General features: G+C 36.5%; 1 protein-coding gene across 1 annotated transcript in view; it reads right to left on the bottom strand.

Moving 5' to 3' along the window:
• Positions 1 to 10,772: 10,772 nt before the first annotated feature.
• LOC146140475 (cleavage and polyadenylation specificity factor subunit 2-like) overlaps positions 10,773 to 18,406 on the bottom strand; it is a 30,630-nt gene continuing 22,996 nt past the window's right edge. Inside the window, exons 14-21 of the mRNA XM_083393079.1 lie at positions 18,040 to 18,155; positions 17,104 to 17,308; positions 16,605 to 16,683; positions 16,190 to 16,324; positions 15,819 to 15,921; positions 14,145 to 14,233; positions 13,465 to 13,599; positions 10,773 to 11,503 (exon numbers count right to left, since the gene is read on the bottom strand). Of these exons, the coding sequence (XP_083249205.1) occupies positions 11,411 to 11,503; positions 13,465 to 13,599; positions 14,145 to 14,233; positions 15,819 to 15,921; positions 16,190 to 16,324; positions 16,605 to 16,683; positions 17,104 to 17,308; positions 18,040 to 18,155 (955 nt within the window). The 3' untranslated portion in view covers positions 10,773 to 11,410. The remainder of the gene's footprint in view (positions 11,504 to 13,464; positions 13,600 to 14,144; positions 14,234 to 15,818; positions 15,922 to 16,189; positions 16,325 to 16,604; positions 16,684 to 17,103; positions 17,309 to 18,039; positions 18,156 to 18,406) is intronic.

Raw genomic sequence — 18,406 nt, 5'->3', positions numbered from 1 at the left:
AGATACAATGTTGAATTTTGTAAATCTTATGAAATTGCGCAACGATTCCCTTAAAACGAGCTAAATCATACTGGGCTAAAAGGTTATACAATGTTAGCTTTTAGTGTAGAATCCATAACATACCGTAGCCGCTACATAAAATAGTACGTGTTTTTCAGAGTGACGTGATACATTTCAAAGAATTGATTATATTGTGGTTTGCCTAATGCATTAATAATAAAAATAAAAATACACAAATCTAAAGGCTTATAAAAACATATTGGACAGTTTTCATAATTGCAAATAACAGCGATGACAGGGAAGATGTTTAGGTTTCGACTGTACGTATTGACATACCTGTGTCTGGCGTTTCAAAGCAGAATGTACTCCCTCGGCGGAATCTGTTTCACTGCTTTAACAGTGCCCCTTTGTCGTTTTAACCAGATCCTTTTTTAAGGAAATATGGCCACCTCTAGGTAGGAGTACAGAGCTAAAACCAATTTTACGATGACGTCATATTTTGTTTCCAATTTCTACCCCCAGCTAAAGGCCCCTAGGTAAATAGACTTCTAAACCCTTAAAGGCTCATCTGTATATACGCCTCCATCTTGTATGGACATTTAAAGTCTCTCCAAATTATAGTTTTCCTGTAAAACTCTGGACAAAAAACGGTCTGAAACAAATCAAAAAACCCATAAAAGAACTAGACGGGGTTGCGGTTGTTGTATATTTTGTCATGGGGTATTTTTGAGGGCCTTATTTTCATGGGTGATTCAATAATTGGGTCATTATAAATAGAGTTCTCTACCAGTTTAGTTTTTGTAGTATTACGTATTATACTTTGGTTTATTCGTTTTACGCTTTACATTAAGTTGTACTTTCTCTTGTCTTGTTTCTGCAAGCAAAAACAAATATGGGCCGAAAAATTCCTGCCTTCACTTCTGACGTAGATGCAAATATTTTTACAAAACAAAAATGCCTATCGATTTTACCCTCTCCCTCCAAACCAAATAAAACTTATTTCTCCCCTATTGATAAAAAACCTGCAATCCATTAAAAAAATATTTTTGATTCCCCCGAAACCAACGATAAACAAAACTGACATTCTTCACCCGGAAGTAAATATTTCATTAACAAAACAATATTCTTTGAATTTTTTTTTCAAACGCCCTTCAAAAAAATGCATCCCCAACCCTTGGGCCCAAACCACAAAAATTTACAAGATTGTTAATCATTTTTTTTATCTAAATTCGAATTAAGTACAACCAACAGTTTTCTTATAAATCAACTTTTTGTATTAATTTGCTATAAAACCACCAGATTGTTGAACCAATGAAAAATAAACAAGGGGTTCGTAGTATTATTTTGATGGTTTACTAGCGATGTAATTTACATAAATATTGGCGAACACTACAAAAGGGAGATATATTGCTAGATATTACTGTCGCTAGGTAGGCGTAGAGAGCTTCAAATAACTTAACGTCACACTTTTTTATAGCGAAAAATAGAACCCGCTCATAATTTTCAGCCTATAAACCCAATTAACATAATAAACATAAATTTTCAAGACGAAAGCCGAATATGTTAAGTTTCAAAGTTTAACTATATGAGTACCTGGTTATAGACCCTTAAAACTATTTGAGGCGCAATTAACAAAATCCGTTTTTTAAATACGAACAATGAACATGGTATAAACAAAAAACATTGTCGCGCTTTGCGCAAAAACACTTAACTCAAGCTGCTTGTTTGTGCACTGTTATGCGTGACAACAGCAAGTTTCTTAAAAATTTAAACGTTCGGACGTTTCCGGCCTTTTCATGCCCCTTAAACCATCATTTTGTTTATCAGAAATTATGTAAAAAATGTTGCAACCCTAGTAAATGGTATTCCACGACAGATTTTGTTTTGTTTACTTGTGATTAAAAAATCATTTATCATCTTCATTGTATAAATAGATGATTGGTTTTACCATCATGTCAAAATCATTGCGGAGTTTCGTCAATTACATTTTTTCTTTAATTGTGAGATTTTAGTCTAGAATTAATTAGAATGTTTCTTACCGTATTCTGTATTTGTTTATTCAGATAAAAAATTAGATTGCGCACCCAATTTTAATGTGACGTTATGCATTCCGATGAACTGGTTATACTGCGAAATATAAAGGCTTATGGAAACATATTAAACAGTTTTCGTAATTACATATAAAATCCGATAGCCAGGGATACGTTTAGTCGTTTAGGTTTTGTCTGTATTTGTTTGGGATACTTGTGGCGGTTTAAAGCAAAACACAACGCTTTGACGTAATCTATTTCGCTGCAATCAAAGTGCCCCTTTGTCATTTATTAGCGCCAAACAGCCTCCACAACATTTTCCTTTCAACCTATTATGGCTATCGAAATTATAGTCCGAACAGCTGTACCAAATATTAAAGTTGTACCACACTTATAATTGATCTTATCCAATATTCGACTTTTGACATAACTTATTATGCCAGGCCTTTGCGTTATAAATGTTAATCCTAGTAATGGAGATTGTAATGTTTCTTTGAAGTGCGTGTTTTGGCTAAAAGTGTAAATCTTTTGCTCTGTACATTTATAAAACACTTAGTGCATGTTCCACTTGTAAAATTGCGGTAAACTCGTTTAGTTCTTTTGAAACAAGAACACAGGCTTAACCCAGTAGATAGGTTCTGTTTTGTCAGGACTTCTTTATTACAGGGCCTGATATCGACTAGGTTTCGTCGTTAAACCTGTTGGTGCTTTAACGAAATTTCAAATACAACAAACAATGGTGGCATTATATTCAAAGACTGAATTCGTTTTATAATTGCCCAATATATTCTACCATTGCAAGCGAAAAGTTTTGCAGTTTTGGGGTAATTATGTTTTCCAGTTAAAGTTCAAAATTTTAATCCTTACTAATCCTTACGAATCAATAAATAAACGTTGTTGTGTAATTGCAAGCGCGTAAAAGTTTCCGGTTTTGATTAAGCGTAGCCTAATTCGTTCCGTTTAGTATGTTTTACTATTCATTACGTATTTTCGTTCTCCTGTCTGCAGTGGTCACTAGAACCACATCACTGCAGTTTGTACGCGACATTAAACAGAAATCAGATTGCGTTACGCGGTGTCTGTCTAGGGCGGCCAGGCATCAGTTTCTAGATTTTACAGCCAACCAAAGATTATTTCGCAACAAAGCAGTAGAAACTACTCCCCCAGACTGTAGCTGCGATATACACGGCAAACGTTTGTGCGCCCAACTGTGACATAATGGATGAAAGACGCTTATAAGTTGTATCATTATTTTAAAAATGATTTTCCTAAAATCCCAAGAGTGCAATTGACAAATCATGATGATATTTCATTTGAAAATCCTTTTCCTCTTATTGCCCTAAATAAACATTTGAACCAGAATAGGCAAGTTTGTTGAAAAGGGCCGCATGAGATAGAATGTTGAATTTTGTAAATGTTATAGAATTGCGTAACGATTCCCTTAAACGAGCTAAATCATACTAAGGCAGGGGTGTCCAACCTTTTAGTTCTTGGCGGCCGCATTGACAGTCTTATTTTCCTCACGGCCGCAAGTTAAATTTTTTTAGGAGTGACTCAAAAAGTTGTCAAATCGTAACGGCATAACATAATTAATCTTAAAAAGATGTTTTGTTGTAAAAAAAAAAGAAATATTGAGCCTAAATGCAGTTTGATCGCGCGAAGCGCGAAAAAATATGCGTTTATTAGGTTTGGATTTGGCAAAACTTTCAATTTAATCGAAATGGGCTTAGGCACACAAAATAATCGCATATTGGTATAAACACAAGCATTTATGTAAGAATTGGATTTTATTAGTAATGCGGGGCGCAATATGCCATGATATAAATAACACTTTTGATATTAACGGATTTACTTCAAAGGGACTAAAATACAATAAAACAGATAGAAGAAGTTCGCGCGAAGCGCGATAAAAGTGTGTTTGCATTGAAATTTGTCAAACGTAATATTTTTTGGACATGGCCAGGTGCCCCCTCTGGATCCACCACTGCTCTAATGCTCTTAGCCAATCTAATGACCAGCAATGATAGACGAATGTCTGGCTGGCCTATAAAAACCCCGTCTAATTTTAGACCTGTCTCAAAGTTCCAATTTTAGCATTTTTTTTTCTATACTGGCATTTGTTTTAAATTTCGTGCAAGTTTTTATTACATTGCTAAAAATAAAAAAAATAAAAATAAAAATATATGTCCAATATTTTTGAATACGGTTTCCGTTTGTCCGCAACCCATTTGTCAGCATTCCACTGTTCAACGGTAAAAAAGTGCTGATCTAGTTCAAAAGACAGCCTCAAACGTAAACGAAGCGGACGTAGAAATATCATTCGCGCAAAGCGCGAAAAATTTTACGCAATTACCTATAGTTATAATAGTAAAAGCATTTGCAATGGACTCGTGTCTAGTTTGTCCAAAGAGGCCGCGGGCCGGATGAATTACATTAGCAAGCCGGTCTGGTCCGCGGGCCGTAGGTTGACTACCCCTGTCATACACTGATTTCTTTGTGCATCAATCAATCTATGAAATCAAGTTTTTTTAGCGCACATAAGAATTCTGTTCACTGAGAATGTAGCGAAGAGCCTAGTTCGCTGATTTAACTGCATTCCCTTAAGTCGTAAAAAATTCTAATCTGCATTTAGCATATCAACCATTAACGCATGCCAGCACGGTCACGGCCGCCAACACATGTTTATTAAAATACGTGTTAACGGCCGCACAATTTTCCATCGACGGCCGCAGGTTGGACACCGTTGTACTAGGGCTACAAGGTTATACAAGGTTAGCTTTTAGTGTTAATCCATACAAACCGTAGCCTCTACATACCTACATACGTAGTACGGGTTTTTCAAAGTGATGTGATAGATTAATTTCAAAAATATTATTAATTTATTATATTGTGGTTTGCCTAATGCATTATTGATTAAAATTAAAATACACAAATATAAAGGTCTATAAAAACATAATGGACAGTTTTCATAATTGCATATAACAGCCGATGGCAGGAAATATGTTTAGGTTTCGGCTGTAAGTATTGCCATACTTGTGTCTGGCGTTCCAAAGCAGAATGTACTCCCTTAGCAGAATCTGTTTTCCTTTGTCGCACATTAACACGAGACAGTCGACATAACCAGTGTCGTTTTAACCATATACTTTGTGGGATATATTGCGACTGCTAGATTGGAGTAGAGAGCTAAAATCAATTTTGCGATGACGTCATATTTTGTTTACAATTTCTACCCCCAGCTGAATGCCCTTGGGTAAATAGACTTCAAAACCCTTAAAACGTCATCTACATATAAGCTTCCGTCGTATCTGGATGTTTGAAGTCTCTCCAAATAATAGTTTTACTATAAAGCTCTGTACAAAAACGGTCAGAAACAAACCAAAAAAACAAACCATCACCCGATCCGTTAGGATTAGTGCATTTCTAAGCAAAAAGGTCTACGACAATTAGGGCATCCAATGGCAGATAAGTCTTGACCAGGGGTTCTTAAACTGGGGTCCATGGACCCCTTGGGGGTCCGCGAATGTTTTTTAGGGGGTCCATGAAGGCCTAATTAAAGAACTAATGTATACTTAAGAAGTAATGAATTTTTCAAATAAATATTTTAATTAAAAATTAAACGGTTTTGCACTGAATGTATAGTTAGACTCCATCTAACTTTCACATTTTTCGGACCGAAATAAACAGAGTTGTGAAATCTATTTGTATTGTGGCGTCATTTTGGAGCATTTCTTGCCTACCGGGGTCCATGCAAAGTAAAAAATATATAAGGGTCCCCGGTAAAAAAAAGTTTCCCCTGGTTTAGACTTTTAGGTCGTGGCAATGCACTAATTTGGACCTTTAGGTAAACTCTCGGCGTGGATAAATTGAAAATATTCTCTGAAAATACACAAATGATTACAAAAAGTGTGAGATAGAATTATAACACTTGACCCACCCTCACCCAAACATTAACCCGAACCCGAACCCAATAATGTGGGTTAATGTATCAATTATTTCAACGCTGGGGAAAAACCAAACTCGGTGGGCATAAGATAGTTTCTCGTCCATGGTATATAGCGGTCATGTTCAAATGGCGGATCGCGATCCTGTCCTGGATCTTTTCAGCGTTTTGTGCGGATCTTCTAACGTAGTCTTAAAAAACAAACTTTCTACAGTGTTTTATGTGAATACCAATTGTCAGTGTGCTAATCTTTGGCAACCTACTAACCGCGGGCCGGATGCGCCCCGCCAATGTAATTCATTCGGCCCGCCGCCTCTTTGACAAACTAGATACGAGTCCATTCCAAATACTTTTTGACTATTTAACTACGTAAGAGCGAAAAATGTTCCCGCTTCGCGCGAATCATCTTTCTACGTCCGGCTTGATTACGTTTTGATGCGGTCTTTTGAACCAGATCAGCGCTTCGTTACCGTTAATGGAAAACTTATTCAAAAATATTGGAAATATATTTTTTAACATTTTGTATTTTCGGCAATGTAATAAAAACTTGAAAGAAATTTAAAAGAAATGCCGGTATACCTAAAAAATATCGCCCTCGCTTCGCTCGCCACGTGCGCCCTCACTTAGAAAGGTTAACAAACACTAAACAAGATTAACTATTAAAGTTATCGCGTTTACACAAATAAAGCACCATAAAAATTAAAGCGTGCCAATATGTTTGCTATTCGTATTTGGTGGATCATCATATTGTCAGGTTTGGCTATAATCGATCATGGCAGAAATCATTTGAACACCCCTGGTATATAGGATTGTTACGTCACAAATTAAGGTATTGGGACCTAAAGTGTTTATGTAATTATTAATTCAACGCACATTATTTGAGTTAGGGTCCTGGTTAGCGTTTGGGTTTAGGTAGGTCAAGTATTATTAAACTTAATCTTCTTAATCACTTTGTGAAGTCAAATTAGTGCATAGTTCAAGACATCAAAGTCTAAAAGTCGGAGTTTTTGATCGTTTTGATGCACTAATTATCGTAGACCTTTTTGCTTAGAAATGCACTAATTTCTGACAGATCGGGTGCTGTTTTTTTGGGGGGGCTTGCTTCAATTTTCGGCCCATATTCGGGCAAAAACAAGATATGTCCCGAAAATAAATTTTCGGCCCATATAACTAGATGGGAGTGTGGTTGTTGTATATTTTGTTGGGGAGTATATTTTCAGGGTATAGCATTTATCTAATTTTGTTTTATTTAATTTTATTTTGAAATAAAATTTTGCGTTAATGAGCCGTTATAAATAGCGATACTACCAGGGTTACTTTCAAATATTAACTAGCCACCTCGCACAATGAACGTTGCATGCTCGGGACAGTAAAGCGCAGCAGGCGTCTAGTCGCTTCGTCACTTCACGAGCTGGACAAAGCAAGCGAATATGAACGAATTCTGTATTGAAGTTTTTCTGCTGCGAGATGGGAGTCGAGAGCTAAGTGGAGCTAAAACGATTTTTGACTCCCAATCAAAGGCTCCTAGGGGTGCAGTCTCATAAAGCTCTACAGCACACCTACATAACCTACCACTCCACGTTATGTCTGGAAATTTGAACGTTTTACGATGTACACTTTTTCTATAAAGCTTCGGACAAAAATCAGTCTGAAGCATACCAAGCAAACAATAGCAAACCATAAAGAACTAGATAGGGGTGCGGTTGTTGTATATTTTATCAGGGTGTATATTTTCAGGGCTTGGTGTTTATTTTATTTTAATCTTAGGCCTAAATATATTTTTTTCATTTCATTTTGTGTTGGTGGTCCATTATAAATAGCGTTACTTAATTTAACTTTATTTCGTGGTATAGCATATACGTTGCATGTTCTATCGTTTCCTTAACATGTTTCTGCCAGCAAAAACAGATATGGTCCGAAAATCCCCCGCCTTAATTTATGGCTTAGATGTGACAGGGGTTTTTGCCAGGGGTTCATTTTCTTATACGTTAGTTTGGTAACGACTATGCAAAATTAATTTTAGAATCATTTTGCAATCAAAATATATAAAAAAAAAATTCATTTCCAGAAATAATGATAAACTGGCCTTGACGCTTAACAGCTTAACTTCAAGAAAATTTTTCAAACATTTTTGTCTTATGGTCCAATCTGGCGACATATTTCACGAACGTCATACGAAGCTTCTAGCAATTCTTCGCTGCGTTCTACGAACGGTGAAACTTTACTGCTTCACTTGCCTCTTCATGTATTACCGCGGAAATAAATTCAAATACGGCCAGGTAACTTGGGGATGTTCGGAACATATATTTAATAAATAGACTTTATTTATATAATGCGTACAGCCATAATATTAAATTTGGGCCAGATAACATCTGTAAAAATAAAATATAATAATTTTTTAAATGGTTCAACGCCTATGGTTTACTATACTTTTGCCAACTTTTTTCTCGGTAAATTTCTACCATGGCTTCGTCCGATCAATCACTCTTTGAACAGACTTTAAATCTGTTGTTTCGGGCAATACGAAAAACTCTTTATGTGCCTAATACACCACTGTTTACATCGAAAATTTCGCCGATTCAGACCAAATAAACGCAGTGTTGTTAAGACTAATTTTTGAATGACACCATGTTAAGACGTGACTGTGTAACTTCATCCCTAATAATGCATTCAACTTAAGTAGCCTATTTTGCTCGCCGCGCCCTTGTACAATTTTAAGTCGTGTAGGCCTGGTGTTGATATGTTTGATTGGAGTTAGATACGAAACAGGTGCAAACATTAGCTACCTGTAACATATTTTCAGCACCCCAAAAAAGGACATTTTCTTGCCTGCAAGTAAAACTAAAGTAGAATTGTTACGTTTAAGCAAAAACGTGCTATATCCACAAGTATTGCATTTAGCTTCGAAATTAACACGTCCTGTTCGGAAACAAGAATACTTCAGGCGTAGCTCATTAGTAAACAGAGTTTTCCTCTTCAGCATTATAATATATAAATAATAAAGAAAAATGAAAACCACCTGTATGCTATAGACCAGGGGTCCGCAAATACGGTGTCGCGACCCCAATTTGGGTCGCGGGACCATTCAGTTTGGGTCGCGAAAGCCTTATTAATAGAGGCCTATATTTTGTGCTTGTTAATATAGAGGCCTATATTTTAAGTTTTCTAATTGTTTCCATTAGTACACTGAATTGTATACAAGTTAGCCGCCTTACTTTGAGCGCGACGTAAATTGTCATTCGAAATATATATACTAAGCCCCGTCAAAATTCGTGGGTGTTCGTTCGATCCAGGTGATGGCAAAGAGCGCTTGCAATCCAACACTATTTTGGCCATTACCACACCAAACTGATCTGCTTACCGCATCTGGGTTTACTTCTTGGTATATGTTTTTTAAAAAACTCTCTTTCATTTTTTATCCCGATTCTGTAACCAAAGCGTCGTAAGCACGCTGTTCTCTTCGTTACATCGTGTCTTAAAACAGGGGTCGGTGACCTTGGGCCCGCAGGCCGGATCCGGCCCTCCAGTGAAAATCATCCTGCCCGCAAACTCTTTCACAAACTGTACACAAGGCCAGCATGCTCAACATTTTTAACTGTTTTAACTATACGAAATTGCACAAAATTTTTCCCCGCGCGTATCAAATTTGACTTTGAATTACATTGGCGTTTTGGTGTAGTCTTCTCAGACCAAAGGTGACGTGCGCATGACAACTATATGTAGGAAATTTTTCGTAGCATGAAACCCTCTAAAATCAATTTTTTCCAAATTAATTCGCTGATGTATTGTTTAATGATAAACATTAACAAAAAGAGCATAAGAAATATGTTCGTATTTTATTTCGTGTGTGGAAAATGCGTCACGTCTTCTTGTAAATTTAGAGGTTTGCCAATTTAAGCGGTCGGGGGTTGAAGGGGTTATGGCAGGAAATTGGTGGTGCTGCAAGCCTGTAACCCATATTGGTTGCTAAATCATATTTGTCATCCGAATGAGACATCAAAAGTAGTAAAACTCAAGGCTTCTTTTCAGTTGTGTTACAGGACCCTTTCTCTTTAAAAACGCATAACATATAGATCTGTCTTAATGAATAGAAACACAATAAATTACTGTGTTTTTTTAGCAAAGCTATTTTATTAAAAGTATTGGGTTGCGAGACCTCGGTACTAGCAATTTTGGGTTGCGCCAAAAAGTATTTGCGGACCCCTGCTATAGACCAGTGGTTCTTAACCTTTTTTCAGCCACGCCACCCTTGGTAATTTTTCTATGCTTTGCGTCTCCTCCTGCACGAAACGCAATTCGAAATTTTCAATTAAATAATTAAATATCAGTGAGACAACTAGAAAATAGTGAAGTTTGCGGTAGGTCGCGCGAAGCGGGAAAAAAATGGGTTTAATTGGCGCTAAACTTTAAATTCGGGAGGTTTTTAGCAATGGACACACAATAAATTGCTCGTGCACCAGCTGATTTTGACAAACGTGGCATTTACTCCACAGTTGTTAGGCTGCGATGTCGAGCGCAAATAAAAATGTAAGCGCGAAAATTGAACATTGCGTTATCGTGTTTCAAAATGTGTGACGACACACAATACAACGGCAATATTGCAAAAACAATATAGATTCGCGCAAAAAAGTTTGAGTCCCCCTGTTGCTAGTCTGTTATCATATATAAAACATGGATAAAAAATAGTTCGAACGGTGGATGAATTTTATCTCATATCTGGCAATATTGTAATTAAATAGGGCCGTTATACTTTCAATGGCATGAAAACATGCAATGGCACTCAAAGAGAAGTCTAAAACAGAAGAATTTTTTGCCGTTTTAATGTCAAAGTTGGCAAAAACAGAGTTTGTACAGCGCTGTAGGAGTGGTGTACAACCCAACGAAACCATTACAAAAAAATTACATATTAACTTAGAGCTAGCAATTTTTACTGTAACAATCAAGAATAGGGCTGGTAGGACAATTTGTTGGAAAACCTGTTTTAAACCAGCAATTTAGCAGGTTTTATGGCTACAGTATTTTTATGAAAATAAATACGTCTCGACTAAAATTCTTGTTAAAAGTATAAGCAACTAACTCGAAATGCCAAAAAAGAGGACATTTGAATACTTTTAGGCGTCCTCGGAGGACCATTCATTTTTCTTGAGAAAAGAGAACAAATCCTCCTAAAAGAGGACATATGGTAGGCCTAAATTAATTATCCTACATTTAATAAGAAGGTGGTAAAGTGTTCGCGCAAAGCGAGACAAAAAATTGCGTTTTTTTAGATTAAATAGTACAATGCAGCGCTTGCAGAACTGTATAAATTTATTTGACGTCACGCCACAGATACAAAACCGTCGTCTGCACGTGAACCGCACTTTGAAGTTGCAACGCTTGGAATCATGAAAGACAGACAAGCACATAACAGCCATTCACTGCTTGGCAAGCGTTAATCTTTTCATACAACAGCATATTGCTGGTAGAGAAGCTCTCGAATGGTGTAGTAATCTTCCGACAGACAGCCCTCCATGTCGATTAGGCCCTGTTGGTTCTGTGAAAAACAGTAGCATAGCAGTAAATTCTAAGACAAACAATATCAGAATCAAAATATGTCTAGTTTTCTGATAACATTTAACAAAAATGATTAAGTACACGGTATGTTTTACTTTTTTTCAAAATGTACCATTGTTGACTTGTGTGCGCAGTTGTTAGTTGATATAAAATCAAACATGTACCAAGCAGGGCAGATAAAGCTTTTTGGTTTAGTTACGTCAAAACGTACGACGTCACAAATTTACCTTTAAATGTGGCGTTATAACGAAGTAACCTTGTGAGCACTATGTTTCTTTGGTCAGTTTTAGGTTGTTAGGTATAACGATAATACAACACAAAAAGACAAACTTTTATAGATTCGTTCGAAGCGTTAACAAATCGCTTTAGATAAATTTGACGGTAATTGCATTTTGGAAAGAGTCAAACAAAGCCTGTTATCACCAAGAAAAGCGCAAAAGTTTATCGTATAGCTCAGTGGTTCTCAAACTGGGGTCCGTGGTCCTCTTGGGGTCCGCGAGACAATTTTGTGGGACCGCGAAGCACCGAACACAAAATCAACACGGCGCTCATGAAGAAGAAAATTTTTGTGCAATAAAATTTCCAGGCAGCTTACTTTTCCAAACCAAATTTTAAAAGAAAGTCAAACTCAGGCTCGTCCTATACGTACAAAGTGACATAACGTTAGCTAACGTAATTCCAACGTGTTTGCGCTCGTCGTCATGAGTTACGATAATTTCTTCATTTACGTGATTGCACTCTTTCATTTGAATTATGCATTGTGGCGTCATAGTGTTGCGTTGTGCTAATGAGAGCTGCACTGTCAATGTGGGCTGTACCGCCTGTACGGTCATTGGCCATGGTTTAAAAACTGTTCGTGATTGCTTCACTCTAATACAGTGATTTTGTTAGCCTTATAATCAGGGTTACCATCTGCTCAGACCAAAAAATAAGCACACTAATCCAAAAAAATAAACACGCTACTGAAGATCATGGACAGATCCAGGACTCCGGGGGTGAAATCCAAGGTTTCAGAAATAACGTTATAAAATAAAATAAAAACTTGAAAAACAGCTATTTTGTATGCGCAAAACGTAGCTTAATCGCGCGTAGCGCAAAAAATGCGTTCATTAGGTTGAAATTGGCAAGTTAAACACCCTTATTTAATGCAAGCTTTGTCAATTTTTTCGCGTCAGAGCGCACCAGTTATATACCTTTTAAACCGTGGTGCATGGCAGCATGAAACGCCTAATTCTGACCCTGCCTGGTAGTTAAGTTTGGTTCACTTGGCGGAGTTATGCTTGTAATAAAATTATTCTGGGTTAAATAACTTGGTAAATATAAATAAAAAATTGATAAAGAACGCTTTTAGAAACTAAAATAAGACAAACTAAGCACACAACTCTAAAATAAGCACGTTTCTTAGAAATAAGCACATTTGCGTTTTCTAAGACACTGCGCCCAAAAATAAGCACAAATCTTAGCAATAAGCACGGTATGGTAACCCTGCTTATAATGCTACAATACTAGATGCGATTTACGATATGAGGGTTGCTTTGTCCAAAACGGAACCAAACATGGCCGAGCTGATAGCAAAGAAACAAGTGCACCGATCCCATCGTTACCATTAAAAATAATTATTTTGTGTTTACTTGTGTATATTTTTAAGGGGACCGTGATTGCTAGGGGACCGTTGCGTAATTTTTTTAAAAAAGTTTGAGAACCAGTGGTATAGCTAGTTTAAAAAGTGTAGTGTAAGAGGAAAACTATGAATATTCAGATTCAAAGAACACCCTTTCCAGTTAAAATAGCCAAAAATGAATATTGGGGAAGATATGGTCCAATGTAGATTACTCGTAAACAAACGTTAGGTTTCAAACAATTGTTAAATCGTTCTACTTTTAATATTCTCTGGGTACATTCGTTGTCAATATTTAAAAATTATAAACACTATTGTCTCACTCTGCGAATAGCGACGTTATTATTGCACACAAGAACTCCGCCGATAAACTCTGCCTGTATTCCCTCCTTGACGAGAACCTGCTTGAAGTCCGACAAGCGAAGTTCGTTGATGAAGCAGATCTGGTGCCCTGGTGTCTAGAATATATAAATATAGGCATTTTAATATCAAGCTCTCACTTTGGATCGCTGTCACGTTTTCTTGATTTGACAAGTTTTCATACAATAACGTTGACCTGTTGTGAAAAACTTCGTATGTTTGGAAGTAAGACAAATGCGACATTTCGTGGACACTAAATTAGTTCGTTATTCTGCGAATAACCTATGAAAACCAACCATACTGCGGAACAAGGATTTTTGCTTTTAAGGGATAGAGTAGATGATCATAGCATTTTGTCAGAGGAGAAATATACGATTCGTTGTCTGTCCAGGGAAAGATGTTGATAAACTTTTACTCAAAAGGACATTTGAGGAGGTTAAATCAACACTGTATAAGTCCGACCGCATACCTTGGTATTTAAAACCAAACGTTAATTACCTACATTTTATATTCCTGATTAGTTGTCCCAATCAGGTGAAAAATAGTGAGTGTGGTGTAAAGATTTCAGAAAAAGGATCCTAGTACTTGGTTTATAAAATAACAAAGGCTATCAGTGGAAGCATACAAATAAATGAAGTTTTACTTCTTCTAAAGTAAGTGGTTCCAGGCACGGAATAGCGTTGGTACAATCCGATTCTGTGATGCCTAGTGATGCTGGGTTGGGTTTCAGAGCTGAAATAAAAATACACAATATATATACATATTTATATATCACTAAGCCTGTAAGTATTTTATACAATACAAATAAAAAATGATATTTAAATTTGAAAATAACAACGGGTCACTGATGTCCGTATATAATATAATTATATATCCTTTTGAACTGAAGTGTACTTTAGGCTTCTTAAAAAATTTGTTGTCGATATACTTATCATCAGTGAGATACGTAACCAATAACCATTTTCTGACCAGTAAATCTTACACCTTTAACTTAGTAAGTGTTCACATCCTAAGTATATTCGCAGTCTGTGCCAGATTGTTCTGACTATAAATAGCCTTCGGTCGTAAATAGTAGCAAAATAACTTCCAAAAAATATCGAAACAGCAAAACCTTACACCATTTTACATCAAACTACTGACCATTCTTTTCAATGACGTGTAAGAGTAACTCCACATGCGAACTTATCAATAATTATTGTAGTATATATGATAGCTTAACCCCTTAACGCCTTTTTTGGTAAAATTTGACTGTACATTCTTCCTACATATTTTATTAAGCGTATATAGCTAACGTGCGCGACAAGATTTCAATATTAAAAAGTGATTTTTGGAAGAGCAACCTATTTGGTTTATTGAAGAACAATCTATTTGGGCAGAAACATCAAAACCATCACAAATAAAAAAAATATTTCGCGCACAATCCAGTCTTGTTTGGGTTGCCGTCCCAAGGTTTGTATAGTTTGTTTACTAAAAAAGGCTGCTGAATACATAAAAAGCTGCAACACATTTGGCGAATGGTCATCATTGAGAAAACTTAGACTAAATAAACAGTTAGGTGCAGTTTAGTTAAGTTAACTAAAAGGTAGGAAGAATGTTATAGCGACGATTCTGGTGTCAGGAATGACAGGACGGCGAAAACGTTATTCAAAGCAGCTAGAATAGCCTTTTTAGTGGTTTACCACCGGGTAACCCCCATCCTCACCCAATCATCATAAAAACGTAGACCTAATCTTACAAAGAGGAAGATTATTCTACCCAAGTGTCAACATGGCTACTACACCAAATGCCCTAGTAAACTACAATTGATTGTTTTCATTCCATTTTCGTTGTTTGTTAAACATACAAACCGTTTTAGGGTTTCACTTGGAAGTTAACATTTTGCAGTGTTGCTCTTAATTTGTTTGGTTTTTGTACAAACACGTGTTACAATTGCCAGTTCTTGGAGTAGTAAACTATGTTGTGGATGACAGTACATGTGCAATACGGTCATTTGTTTTACAAACATATTTAAGAAAAATATAAAATTTGAAAAAAAAACATTTTTTTTGGACAGGTCATTATAGACCCAGAGTCCCAGATAAAGATAACGGTTGATGCATCATCATCACGTTGAAGGGTTAAACACAAGAATAACAGCAAGTGGGAAGTTCAAAGCTTGACAGTCGTCACAAACAAAATTGTAGTAACGCGTCACCCTGAGATTTGAGAGAACATCTTAAAACCTACCGTAATCCTTACTTGCGCAAAACAAAAGAATAAACAATAGCAGCCAAAACCATTTCATGCTTTGCTTTTTTAATCCAATCGTTCACATTACCTGTATTCGTTGAATTTAGACCATCATCGACATCCATAGGTTCTTCTTCGTCACCACCTAGCGCCAGACGAAATTGTTTGGCCTCTTCCTTTGTTTGTTCAATCTGTCGAAAAAAAAGCGTCGGGATGTTAAATAAAGAAAAAATACGATTGTCAAACCCAAAAAAGGTTGAGCTGTTTTCAAAAATAAAGATAGGAGATAGTTAAATCAGAGACGGAAAGGCGGTCATGATGCAAAACTAACAAATAAGTTATAAATTACGCAATATACTAATACAATTATAGCGACAGGTAATGGTAGTTGGCGGCGCCAAAGTATACCAAAGCACAGCACATTGCACTTTATCAAAATGATTAGGAGCCGTCACTGACCTGTGTGTCGGACAAGACTTTGGCAGAGTCAGTCACAACTTCGCTGTAATCGACCCTGGCATCGAGCCAACAAATTTGCGCGTCTTTGGCTGTTGAAAAGCGAAGCGAGCCAACAAGGGAGTCTTTTAACTTCACCTGGACGAAGATAGACAAATGAACAACTTTTTTAATTATTCTCTAAGGACAATTTTATAAATGATATTTTTTTGTTAACTGTATAACGTCATGGACAAAAAATATATATTTATCCATTTGCTTCGCAATAGATAGGTGATTGGAAATTACAAGTGCATCAATCTGAATAAGCTAATCAGGTAGAAAACCTAATATTGATACATTTTACAATAGTTTTCAAAGCAGCAAGAACGACTAACTGACAATTTTATTTAATATTCATGCGCCTGGTCCGCCTTACTTGATAGATGTGTCGTTCCTTAGTGGTGTCTACTACTTCATTCACTGCTGGCGTAAATACTTCAATTCCGCTAAGCAACCTGTGGGAAGTATTTGTAATGACACATTTATCAAAGCAAAATTACTGCTGCGATAGATTTATTTAAATCAAACTATCGCTTTTTAATTAAATTTTTTTATTGTATTTTAAATTAGTAGACTTCCACAAAATATATTTGGCTATACAACGATTAGCGTTCACAAAGGAAAATGCTGACCCTCGTACCCACTATAAATATTGCGAGGTAATGGTTTGTAGTAACTCCAACAAAGTGTGGGTTTAACTTCCATAAAAAATATAAGAGACCAGGTAGCGTTTTCAACTAATTCCTTTAAATTTACGTTCCCGGTGCTTCTATCGCAGAAACCATCGTTAGTGTAAGAACGGTTTAAACGCCTTTTTTAATTTGTCACCACTCAGCATTGCCAGTTCACGCGTTAGACTAACGTTAAATGTTTACTTTTTTATGGATTCGGCGAACTTCTTGGTGGCATTGGCCCTTCCGCGAACAAGAATGACCTCGCGCGGTCGAATTTGCTGCACGATCTTCAGCATCGATTCACCGTCGGACCTCCCCTCAAAGTCGATGTACGACACACTGCACTTGACCTCCAGCATAAGCTGCTCCTTTACGCATTTGGTCGGAGTCTCCTCAGCCGCTTCCACTATCGCACAGGAAACAAACAACACGATGCTGGTACCACATGGGCAGCCATTCGTTTTCCTAAAAGCCTTGGTTTGAATGAAGTGACTGCGTTAAATTTTGGTCACTGTTACCCGGTCGCAGGTGGTTATCACGAAAAATCGGAGAACAAACTTACAATCTTGCAAAGAGCTGAAAATTTAACATTTACGCAGTCACAACAACAAGCTGTTTTCAATAAACGCGTATCGTGGTCAGTTATAATGGTGCTTTCGTGAGCTTAATTTCGATGAATAAGCTGCTTTCACCTTGAAATTATGATAATCAATTAACAAGCATAGTGCCGTTATGTACAGCCTATTTCGTAATTATATGAGACCTATATTACAGAAGTCTGTTTATCTGTCAAGTTGGGACACCTTTTTTCAGTTTTTGGAATAAAATGTAACTTTTACAAAGCAACTAGCCTAACAACCCGCACAATTTTTTCTACTATAAATCTACCGGCTTTTAAAAAAAATACCGGCGGCCCATAATAATAATAATAAAAAAATACCGGCGGCCCATAATATGTTCTGTACTGACCGGCATACCTGACGCAACTCAGTGGTTCCGACCTCTAAATTGACTTGCATTCATTTAGTGCATATTTAACATAATTAAACTTGTGGTGAAACTTTTACTACTTACAACACTAACTGATTAACCAAATGTCGTATTGCTTTAAATTTAGCAAGATCTTGTGAACCATACCTGGCGGAGTTTCATTTGCCTCTGGAATTGGTTTAGTCGATTTCGTTAACTTCTTTTTTGTGGCTTCCAGTTCGTCTTCTATTTGAACAATTTCGTTGATGCGATAATCATCAGGACTGCCGGAATTACAATTAAAAAGCGGTGAGAAACATAGATAATTATTATTATGCTAAGCTTATGTTCGCATTGTCAAATTAGAAAAAATAATAAAATTATGGCTTAAGACTAGGGCGATTATTTTTGGACTTCTCAAAAAAAGTCATAATTTTGTCAAAATTTACACGTCAGGTCAAAATTTGTTAAAATTATTTCAAGTCAAAGTTGTTTATAAATGCACATAAATCGTTTACAAATTTAAAAAAACTAT

Source organism: Ascidiella aspersa, chromosome 6, assembly GCF_963924565.1.
Source record: "Ascidiella aspersa chromosome 6, kaAscAspe10.2, whole genome shotgun sequence".
In the NCBI taxonomy this organism is placed as follows: Eukaryota; Metazoa; Chordata; class Ascidiacea; order Phlebobranchia; family Ascidiidae; genus Ascidiella; species Ascidiella aspersa.
This window is presented reverse-complemented; position numbering and strand designations above follow the sequence as displayed.